At 36.1% G+C, this 12,630-nt stretch overlaps 1 protein-coding gene across 1 annotated transcript in view; it reads left to right on the plus strand.

The window, feature by feature from the left end:
- The window catches only part of SLC22A3 (solute carrier family 22 member 3), a 143,580-nt gene that overhangs the window by 80,815 nt on the left and 50,135 nt on the right, over positions 1-12,630 (plus strand). The window contains 3 exon segments of the mRNA XM_043964152.1: positions 4,126-4,294; positions 5,139-5,221; positions 5,224-5,263. Coding sequence (XP_043820087.1) covers positions 4,126-4,294; positions 5,139-5,221; positions 5,224-5,263 — 292 coding nt within the window.

Here is a 12,630-nt window from a genome sequence, read left to right on the forward strand (position 1 = left end):
CATCTAGTTATCAGTTTCAAGATTCTCCAAGAGAGAAAGATTCCAAGAAAATGAAAAGGCTCCTTTACAGTATTATTACCCAAAAAGTGACTTAAGAAGATCATAGCAACTATAAACACATATGCCTATATTTTCATCTTATTAAATAATTTATTCATTTATCAAGGGCATCTCTGTGAAAACACCGCGAAGCAGCAGGTATGCTCTCATGTTAGAGCCAGTGGGTGGCACAGTGGATAGGTCACTGGGGTTGCGATCAGAAAGACTCGTCTTGATGATACAGATCTGGTCTCAGACACTTAATAACTGTGTGATCTCTCAGCAAGTCATTAAACCCTGTTTGCTTCAGTTCCTCATCTATAAAAAAGAGCTGGAGAAGGAATGACAAACCACTCCAGTATCCTTTCCAAGAATCCCCAATGGGGCCACAAAGAGTCAGACAAAACTGAAAATGACTCAACAACGAGTGCCTGGCACTATGCTGAACTCTGAAGATACAAAGAGGTAGAAAGTGAAGAAGAATTAAGAAGGCTCTTGATGAGGGTGAAGAGAGGAATGTGTCAAAGCTAGTTTAAAGCTTAAGAAAAAAACCCTAAGATTTGGCAACCAGTCCCATCATTTCCTGGCAAATAGAGGGAGAAGAAAATGGAAGCAGTGTCAGATTTTTTATTCTAGGGCGCAAAAATCACTACGCAATGGGGCAGCTAAGGTGGCAACAGTGGATAAAGCACCAGGCTTGGATTCAGGAGTGCCTGAGGTTCAAATCCAGCCTCAGACACTTGACACTTACTAGCTGTGTGACCCTAGGCAAGTCACTTAACCCCATAGCCCTGCAAAAAACAATCACTACACATGGCAAACTGCAGTTATGAAATGAAAAAGATATTTGCTCCTTGGAAGGAAAGCTATGGATCTGGACAATATACTAAAAATCAGAGACATCGCCTTGTGGACAAAATTCCATATAGTTAATGCTATGGTTTTTCCAGTAGCAATTTATGGCTATGAGACTTGGACTATAAAGAAAATTGAGTGCTGCAGAATCAATGCTTTCACATTGTGGTGCTACAAGACTTTTGAGAGTCTCTTACTGAACAAGATCAAATCAGTCAATATATAAAGAAAATTACATCAAGCTATTCACTGGAGAGGTCAAATACTGAAGCTGAGCTTAAATACTTTGGCCACATAATGAGAAGACAGACTCTTGGGAAGACCCTATGTTGGGAAAGATTGAAGACAAAAGGAAAAGGGGAATGGCAGAGGATGAGACCGATAGATGTGTTGTGGAAATAACAAACATGGATTTGGACAAACTTTGAGAGCTAGTGAAGATAGAAGGGCCTGGGGTGCTGTGGTCCCTGGAGTCATGAAGAGTTTGACATGACTGAATGTACCTGAACAAGAACAAAAATTGATCTCAAGTATGATTTTCTACAGTAGTCCACATCTTCAAAGTCATACAATTGGCTGAGAGGTATGAATGGATCATGAATGAACATTTTTATTAATACTTACTATGTGCTGAGAAGACACTAGGTGAACCAATGGGTAGAGTGCTAGGCCTGGAGTCAGGAAGATCATCTTTCTGACTTCAAATCTGGCCTCACGACATTTAGTAGCTGTGTGACCCTGGGCATGTCAATTAACCCTGTTTGCCTCAGTTTCTTCATCTGTAAATAAAGCTGGAGAAGGAAATGGCAAACCACTCTTTGCCAAGAAAACCCCAAATGGAGTCATAGAATCCGACTCAATTGAAATAACTAAATACAACAACATGTACTTGCACTGTGCTAAGTGCTGAGGATACAAGAAAGGTATTCCCAAGGTACTCCATACTCCCAAGAGGCTCAGGTTCCTACCTGGATGGAAAGACTTTCCAGGATGGGTTTGTCAATGGGCTGACTATATACCATCTAAGGATCAGCCCACTAAGTTTAAAGAGGCTCATCACTACAGACTGGTCACAGATTAGTTGGGGGCTTGGAGGACAAGAGCTAATTAAACATATACTAAGTTGTAAAAATGGGGAGAGCTTAATCAATGAGAGGATACCTAAATCTCTGAAATCATGGATTTTTGAAGGATTAAAGCATGAGAGAGTGGGTGTGTTATACACATAACACATGCAACATCGATACCCAGATTTCTGGCTTATTGGCTCCCACCTGTATACTGCTAACAATGACTACAACTTGCAATTCGTACACTATGCATTGAGGTGGACAGCCTTTAAAAGATGGATTTTCAAGTTTCTGACCACGATTATTTTAATATCTAGGTTAAGTATGATATCTTGGGAGAAGATAAACTGGGGGAAAATGAAATATAAATGACAACAGGAAAATCCTTGCTCAGATATGTCCCTTCCCATTAAGCCACGAGGAATCAATGAAGTAATAACCTCCACTTTTTAAATACATATATAATTTCCTCCCTCCCCAAAGTTAATGCTATCAGTCATTCATAATTTAGTATGAATTGCTTTAATCCCATTCTCTTACTGCTCATCTTGCTCCTAGTTTTCTTAAACTGTGAGTTGTAACTTGTAAACGGAATGTGGGGGTCCTTGAAAAATTTGGCAACAATAAAAGGTTATGTATACCTATTTTTATATACCTATATGCCTGGGGTCATAAAAATTCTGGTGAAAAGGGGTGGCAAGTAGAAGAAAGTTTAAGAAGCCCTGGCCTAGCTGAGCTAAGACCACTGAAAGATTAGAGTTGGGATGGATGGGTAATTGTGGATCATGAGGCTCATTCATGAGGCAGATCTGCAATTGATGTGAGAGTTGTCTTTGAGCAAAAAAAAAAAAAAAGCAACATAAAAGTATTGCTTAAACCATGAAATGAGGAGAGGAGATGGAAAGTTATTAAAAATAAACTTTCCATAAGGGGAGATGGAAAGTTATTAAAAATAAACTTTACGGGGCAGCTAGTTGATGCAGTGGATAAAGCACCAGCCCTGGATTCAGGAGGATCTGAGTTCAAATCTGGCCTCAGACATTTGACACTTACTAGCTGTGTGACCCTGGGCAAGTCATTTAACCCTCATTGTCCCACCAAAAAAAAAAAAGAGGAAACAAATTAGTTCCTACATCAAAAAATATATATATCAAAAAAATATAAACTTTACCTGTTTGCTCTTTGTCTATGTTCCTGGTGAAAGTAACATAATACTGGATTCATATTGAATGTTGCCTTTGCAATGAGTTCTGTCCTTAATATTTATATACAAAATAGTATTTCAGTGAGGAAAAATTATGTGAATAAATTGGTAAAAAATTATTATCAAGATAACAATGTAAACATACAAATTAAATTTTGTAAGGATTCACATATATTTCAAACACATATTGTTACATGTACGTTTTATTCTAATTTTTAAAATTGATATGATGATTTTAACAACATGAATATTAGTACCAGTTCTTGGATAAGTTGACACATAAAATTTTAAATATCTGTTCTGTAAGTTTCTGTAATGCCATTATCTTTACATCCTTCACAATGTCTAATATAGTGCTAGATACATAACAGATACTTGGCTGATTAATTAATTCAAAAGAAGGATATGGAAGAAAAAATGTATAGAGACAGAGGTAGCATGGTGTAGTAGAAAGTGTCCTAGTCTTTGAATCAGATGACCCCTTCAAATGTGAGTTCTGGAATCTTACTTCAATGACTCACCTTTAAAATTGAGGTAATGCAGGGCATCTAGGTGGCACAATGGATAAGAGTACCAGCCCTGGAGTCAGGTCAACCTGAGTTCAAATCTGGCCTTACTACACCTAATTCCTATATGCCTCTGGGCAATTCAATTAACCCTATTCCCCCTCCCTCCCCCAAAAAAACATTTGAGGTAATACTATTTTGACTACTTACCTTATAGGATTGTAAATTGCAAAGTATTACATAGGTGTGGATTGTCATTTATCTAAAAACCATTTTGTTCATGATTTCAATGGTTGTGGTTGTTTTAATGCTGCGTGCACATGCAGGCATGCACACACACACACACACACACACACACACACACCAGTGCTTAATGGATGCTATTGATTTAATGTATTTCTGTTGAATAATTCCTGTTCATTCTTAACCTTTTATGTTTCTCTCCCTTCAGTGACAGAAATGGTTGGTTCAAAACAGAGAAGGATTGTGGGAATCGTGATTCAAATGTTCTTCACCCTTGGAATCATAATTATCCCTGGGATCGCCTACCTTATTCCCAAATGGCAAGGAATTCAGCTAGCCATCACACTGCCCAACTTTCTGTTCCTTCTCTATTACTGGTAATACCATTGTGGTCATTGCCATATTTATATATTCTTTATGGTGATACAACATTTTGGAGTCAGAATCCTCATATAACCAAAAGTAACAGGGGTTTTCTAAGTTCTCTAAAAAATGAGTCCTAGGTTTGAAATTTTGAAAATTAATCAAGACCATTTTGTTATATGTTGTCTTTTCAAAAAGCATGAAATGATAAATAAAAGCATGTGTCACATTAATTCTGTAAAATCTTACAAAATTACTTATCATTTGATGATTATTTATCATCAAAAAAGAACTTTAAATGATTTATTAATATATGAACAAATACGTGATTTTTCCCCATAATTTGATGAAGCTATAGACTTCTTGGCATGAATAAATTTCTTCCATTAACTATAGACTCTTCAGAACTAATCTACCATCTGAGTTGTGTTAAAAAAAAGTTAACAAATAGAAATTCATATAGAATAGAATAAAATATTAACAATTTTTCTAATTTATTAATTAATGCAAATTAAAGATTCATCTTGACCACTCTTTCCTTCTTAAAGAGACAAGCATAAGGAGTTAAAAACTACTTCATTCCTAGAGCTGCTTCAATTTATAGAATTTATCAAATGTGTTATCATTTAGTGTGTTACAAATATAGCTGGTAGGAAATATGAGTCAGTGGAATTTTCCTTAACCTACTTACTATATGACCCTCAGAATCTTCAGAATTTGCTTTTGGGGTTTTTGGTTGGTTGGGGGTTTTTTAGCCATAGCAAGATCCATTTGAAGAGGGGGGGGGAATTTAAAAAGCATAAACATCAAAATTTTGAAAAATCTAGACAGACTTCACTACTTTTCTTACTTTATCAGGGTGGTTCCTGAGTCCTCCCAGATGGCTAATCACTCGGAAGAAAGGAGAAAGGCCTTGAAAATTCTGCAGAGTATTGCCAAGTACATGGGAAATATCTCTCAGCAAATTATTCAGAGGTAATTCTGTTTTATTTTCCATAGTACAACCTGTTAAAATCGGTAGACTGGTTTTCATGATGCCTGTGCATTTGATAAAAAATTATTTCAGGTAGTAAAATAATTGTTCAAAATGTCTGACGGAATTGTTTTGACTTGATGGGGGAAAAAAGTACGAGAGGGTTGAAGAAATATTCTGTTAAGGGTGTATTAGCTTTTGTTAGTGATCATCTGGGAACTGTTCTATGCCTTAATGTTACAATTATTTCCTTGCTGTACTAAAAGTACACATACTATTACATAACAGATTATTTATTGACTGTACAATTGTACTTATTACCTATTGTTGACATAGTAGTTAGGGCAAGGATTTTCCTTTCAACTTAATGAAAAAACAACATTTATCTGAAATACTTTTGGAAGAGTAAAGGAAGCTTTCAGTCTTTGGACTTAGATTTATTCATTTGCATACTCCCACAGCATTTATTGAGCACCATGTGTTTATACAGCACTGTCCTAATTGTCTTTATGGGAGTTATAAAACAGAAGAAATAGGCTTTTTTGGAGAATTTATAATCCAGTTTGAAATAATATACTGTAACATCATTCAATCCATAGTATTTCTTAATCACTATATATCAGGTACTATGCTAGACACTGGGGATACCAAGAAAAATCAAGAACAGGTCCCTGAACACACACCCACAAGGGCTTTACATTCCAGTGTGGGAGAGAGTGTGTACACATATACATAGTGTGTATATATTATATATAAAATTTACATCATGTATCCAGTGTTACATATATGAGTATATATGTATATATACAGATACAGATAAACAGATATATGTGTATACACACAGGGTGTTCCAAAAGTCTAGGTACAATATATCAATAGCTCTCTGTGTGTGCATACACACACAAACATTTTATATGTCAGTGCATACATGACAAATACAGGGTAAGATGGGAGTTGGCCTAGAGGAGAAGTATTAACAGCAGTGGGAAACAAGGAAAGGTCTTTGAAGGTGATAGAATTTGAAGCATGAGTCCTAAAGAGAGCTGAGGTTAGAAGAGAGAGGATTCAGGCATGTAGAACAGCTGGTACAAAGAAAGGAAGGTATAGAGTGTCCTGTGTGAAGAACAGCAAGTAAGACGGTATGCTATGATCATAGAATATGAAGAGGGGCAGCATATGTTAAAATGTTAAAAGACTGAAAGATAGGAAGGGATCAGATTGTGAAGAAATTTAAGTGCCAAATAACGTGTTTATATTTGATCTTATTGGTAATAGGGAGCCATTGGAAACAAATAGAGAATAAATACCAGATGGCATAGAAAGACATTTATAATAATAAGCTATAGACTCTTTTTTGTTAGTGATGCAATTGGGGTTAAGTGACAGTGCCCAGGGTCACAAGCTATAGACTCTTAAGAACCCGGAGTACAAACTCAGGGTAACCAAAGGGAATGAAAGATCGCTAGATGTGAGGATTCGTTAGTATGGTTTCTTAGAGTAATACATGAATCTTGACCTGAATGCTAGGATCAAATTGCATTGTTTATTTAGTAACAAATTTCTACCAGGAGACGCTTTTGTTGGTCAGGTTTCTTTTTTCCTTTTTGGATCAGACTACTCTAGATGTCTACTTTACATCTATCTTTTAAATTACAGTTAATGGGAACTGGTCAATCATATATGAACTTAGAAATCTGCTGATCATAAAATATCTATTACAATGGGAATTTTGAGTCACCATTAGCCTTTGTCAATATAAAAGGCATCCATTAATCCCTAAGTCTGTTTCCTTACTTGAACAATTTAAGGCTTTCTCTCTACATAGTTCAACAGATTAAACATCTCACAGCCTGTTCCTTCATTTTTGCCACCATTATAATTACTATTGTTCATTGAGGCAGTGTGAGAAAGTGGGTTTAGTCATAAGACTTGTCTTTGAGATATGGCTTGATGCTTACTAACTGCATGACCTTATACAAACCAGGTAATCTGTTTTGAGTTTGTTTCCTAAACCATAATATGGGCACAATTATACCTCTACTGCCTTAAAAATATTATGTAAATACGAGCTACCATTATTATTATTATTAAATTGCCTCTGAATCAGTTTTGTAGCAATCTGTATTCACTATTAAGACACAGACATGGATGCTTGGGTCCGCCTTTCTGTATCATTTTGTGCCTTAAAAACACTGCCTAATTTCCCAAGTTAAAGATATGTCAAGCCTAAACCAAAGGTGGCTAATAATGCTGTTCTTGGATCGAGCAGAAGCTTTAAAAACAAACAAAAAACCCCACTAAACTTTAGGTGACTCATGGAATGAAATGTCTTTGGTAAAATAGAGAGCTGTAGCAGCTGCTCAATTTTCTTATGGTATATGCTACTGAGAGAGCATGCACTTCCTCTTGGCCACAGTGTCCCTGTTAAAAAGGAGAAGAGGAGCCGTTTTTGTGTCTTCTGTGAACCAGTGGCCTGGTCCCATCCATAAATATCCACTGGTCCTAACTTCCAGGTCATGAAATGTTATAAAGGTGATGTACATGACTAATGTGGAAATATGTGTAACATGATTGTAATGTATAACCTTTATCAGATTGTTTGCTGACTTCGGGGAGGGGGAGGGAAGGGAGAGTGGAAGAAAAATTTGGAACTCAAAACAATATCTTACATGTAATTGGAAAAAAAAAAAATTTAAGTGATGCTTCCCTTTCTGAGCAGGTAGACAGATGGTTTTCATTAAAAAGTCAGATTGGAGAAGTAAAACTGAGCTTTCTTTAAGTTGAAGCAGTATGCCTGCAGCCTTTTTTGAGGATAGTGAGAAAATGAGAGGGGGGAAAAGGGGGAGAGAGAGAGAGGAGAGAGAGAGGGGAGAGAAAAAAGGAGGGAGAGAGAGAGGAGGGAGAGGGGAGGAGGAGGGGGGGAGGGAGGGATGAGAATTTGTAATGTAGAGATGCTAGTAAACAAAGCATCATCTAGAATGTAGTATAGTATAACTTTATTATAACTGTCTTGTTAAATCCTAAATCATCAAGTCATACTAGAGACCAAATCATATTCCTTACATTCAGAGTGACATAGTACACCTCATCTCCTGTTACAAAAGAGTGCCTTGAATAGAGAAGTCCTACTTGTCAATGCATCCTAAAATTATAGTGTGGCCATAATGTACTTTTTAAAATCTAAGTGTAGTTTGTCTCTTTATCACCCAGAAGACTTGGGTTAAATCCTGTCCTATGGTTCTTATAGATAGTAATTATACCCAAAGATAGTAATAATCTTATATATCATAGTTGGTTTTGTATTACATTTGCATACATATTTGGCATACAGTATAAAACCAGATTTTCCTGTTTGGCTCATATAATTTCATATGAAAAATTTCATATTTTCATATGACTAGCAGGGAGTGTAGAGAGCTGAACTTGGAATCACAGGAGCTTAGTTTAAACCCTGGCCTTGCCACTAAGCCCCTGGCAATTCAGTTAACTTCACTAGACCTTCATATGTAAAATGCAGTAATTGACCTAGGTGGACTCTCTGGTCACTTCCACCTCTAGATATTCTATATATTCCTGTAACACATATAGCAAGTCAAAAATACTATGGAGCAGTTGTCAACATACCGGATAAGCACCTTTGTTTAGCTTAAGAAATCATGAATGAAAATCAACAACAACAAATATATAAGACTGAGTCATTTCCCATTAGATAAGTGATAAAAGGATATGAATTTTTCATAAGAAGACATAAAAACATCAATCACCATAGCAAAGAAATTCCAGTAACTAAGAGAATTGTAAAATTGAATATCCCTGAGCTGTTACCATATACTCATCATGTTAGCAAAGACAGAATCAATAAATGTTGATGAGATTGTAGAAAGACATACACACTACTAATTTCTGTTGATAGAGATATAAATTGATCCAACCATTCTTTAAAATAATTTTGAATTATGCTAGAAAACTTACCAAATTGTCCATATCTTTTGGCCCATCCATCCCATTGGTGGGCATTTTACTCCATGGAGTTCAACAGAAAGATCATATACATACTAAAATATTCACTGCAACCCATCTCTATAAAACCTAGTAAAGAAGTCTTTTACTTTTTTACTAAGAAGTAAATCACATGAGAGGTTAACTGACGATCAAAATCATATAACTCCTGAATATCATAAGAAGGATTTGAACCCATTGTTTCTTGGCTCAAAGCCCACAATTCTATCCTCTATGCCTACTTCATTTATCTAGTAAATTCTAAAGACAGCAATAAGTACTTTTTCAGCTATTTGAAGGTGAGAGAGGAAAGCATAGAAGGGATAGCCACTCTAATTATTGGGCATGAGATTATGGTAATAGGTGGTAAAAGAAAGGAGGGTTGACTAGTTACTCAATCCATACTTTATTACCATTTTTTTACCAAAAGAAATTACTTTCAGTTTGAAAAAGCTAGGTCTAAAGTGGTCAATAAAGAACTAAAATCTAAGAGTAAGAGAGCTCCTAACTATGTTTAATGATTTTAACTCTTACACACCATGCCTACTATATCCAGAGTTATTTAAAAACTCATATATGTGATTTCTGAACCACTCTCAGTAATCTTTGAAAAATCACAAAAAGTCTGCCATAAGACCAGAAATAGATAAATGTTCCCTCAGTTTTCAAAAAGGAGAAGGAGTTGGATACTTCAGATTGCTATCTAATAAACTTGATACTGATTCCTTATTAAATTCTAGAACAGTGGTATCAAACTAGAATGGTGACTGGGGCCACTAATCAGTACATAACAATCCCTGCCTTAATTTTAAAATGTGATGTAAAATATTCATTTTGTTAAATATTTCCCAATTACATTTTAATCTGGTTCAGGCCCCATTTGGGAATGTTGCAGACTGTAAACCATGTTTGATACCACTGTTCTAGAACAGGTTAAAGTGATGGTGTGTCAGTGCTTGGGGGAATAGCAATCACTATAAGCCAGCTTGGCTCAGTTAAGAACAAGTCAAACCAGTCTAACCATGTTTCCTTTTTGAGAAGGGTTACTAGACTTGTAATCATGAAGATAACATAGACATATGGTATACCCAGACAATAGATGGTATTTAACAGAGTCTCCTACAATACCCTTGATACAGAATGGATAAAAATACCATTAGGTGGACACAGAACTGGCTAGCTGAAGAGATTTACAGAAGAAATCAGTGGGTTGATACCAATCTCTTAGAGAAAACTCTTTAAGGGAGTGTCTTAAAGTCCAATCCTTCCTTTTCAAGGTAGAATTCTAGAATTTTAGAGCTGGAAGGGTTTTAGAAGCCATCTAGTTAAAACTCTTCATTTTTACCACTTTTACTGTCTCATTGTATGGAGAGAGAAGCCCAGAGATTTAAAGTCTTGGCCAAGATCAAACAGCTAAGTAAGTGGGGGAGCCAAAATTCAAATCCAGGTCTTCTAAATTTAGTGCTTATCCATTATAACATTACAATTTTAAAAAATCAATGACTTGAATGAAAGCATAGCGAATGCTTATCAGATTTACAGATAAGCCAATGCTAGGAAGTTTGGGCTATGTGTACTACATGAAAGAATAAGCATCCAAAAGACTCATGCATCACACCATCCTTTCAGGGAGTTCAATTCTAATAAAATGCAACTTATTTTGGTCCAGAGATAATGGTTTTTATTTTCCTATTGTGGAAACTCCCACCTGAGGGAGATACTGAGCTCTGATTTGTAGTCTCATTGGATTATTGAGAAGTAATTCGCTTAAGGTCACACAGTATGTATCAAAAGGCAGACGTCAAACCAAGGTCTTTTTTACTACAAGATCAACCTTCTATTTATTAGACTAATCTGCCTCCCCTAAGGTGAAATTTAATAGGAAGAAAATAGGAATAATTCTGTGACTGTGCAAATAAAGAATATGGTAAGGCAAAATGACACAATGGATCATGAAAACAAACTGAAGATTTTGATAGACTGAAAGCTGTGTGAGTCAACAGTGTAATGTGGCAGCTCAAACAATCTAATGTTGTTTTAAGTTTCATTAATAAAAGAATCATGTCCTAAAGCAGAGATAATAGTCCCACTGTACTCTGTCCTGGTCCAAGCATAACTGGAAAATTGTGTTCAGCTTCTGATGCCATATTTTAGAAAGGATGGTGACACACTGTAGGTGGAACATATCAAAAAGCACAGGAGCTAGTCTGAGCAAACACATGGAGGTGGGTGATGGAAAATCATGTAATGGGTTTAGCAAGTAGATCAATTTGGTTGCACCCTAGAAGGCAGATCAAGTGAGATCATTCTGCAAAAATAGATTGGAAGCAGATTATGAAGTACTTTAAGTGCCAAAAGAAAAGTTTGTATTTGATCCTAGAGGCAGTAGGGAGCTATGGAGGTTTTGCAAACTAAAAGGTGACAGTCAGCCCTGTGCTTTGCTAATAGCTAGCATTTAGTTAGCTATTTAGTTTGCAGAATACCTTGTTTCTTACTCACCATAATCCTATGAAGTGGGTGCTATTATTATCCTCATTTTAAAGATAAGAACACTGAGGCCAGAGTTAATTGGCCTGCCTAGGAAATTACTGAGGAAGAATTTGAACCCAGCTCTTCCTGACTTCAGGTTCAGCATACTACCTACTGTACAAATGTAGGAGTGTCTCATTGTATGGATGACAGATTGGAGAGAAACTCTATTGGCAACTAACTGGAGGTCCTACCAGCCAATATAAGTGCTGTTCAAATTAATTACTTTTGTTTAATCAAGACAGTTTTGAACAAAATACCTTATGAAAATACCTACCTATGAAAATAAAGACAGAATTAAAATAATCTGTCAGAAGGAGATAGATCGAAAAGACCTTCCCCAGAGTTCATTCCCCAGAGTTCTGTGACTGAACACTAAGTTGGTATCCCATTGCAACAAACGCAGCCAGAATAGCTCCTAAGAGAGTTTAACCATGAACAGATGTTGGAGAAAAGGGCGTTCCAAAGTTCTCAACACTATCCACCCTTGTGTGGGCAACAGAATCAAACTATCTGCTTGACAGTGTGGATTTTAGAACTCCTTATCATTCAGTAGGACATTGAGACATCTCTTTCTCATTCACCCCATTCTTGTATTTCGACACTGTATTACTCAATGTCCATTGACTTATACACTGATAGAGTCGATAGTATTTTTTTCTAAATTTCAACTCTAACATTTCAAAGTGAATTTTAAAGCATGTTATATTTCATCTAGGGAAAAAGTAAACCAAAACTAGCCCTTATCCTAATAAAGAAGTCAGCCTCAGTTTTCTTTATACTTATATGTGGGTCAGTTCATTCAAAATATCAGTCAGATTAGTTGTACATTGTGGTAATTGTGATGAA

Source organism: Dromiciops gliroides, chromosome 4, assembly GCF_019393635.1.
Source record: "Dromiciops gliroides isolate mDroGli1 chromosome 4, mDroGli1.pri, whole genome shotgun sequence".
NCBI lineage: Eukaryota > Metazoa > Chordata > Mammalia > Microbiotheria > Microbiotheriidae > Dromiciops > Dromiciops gliroides.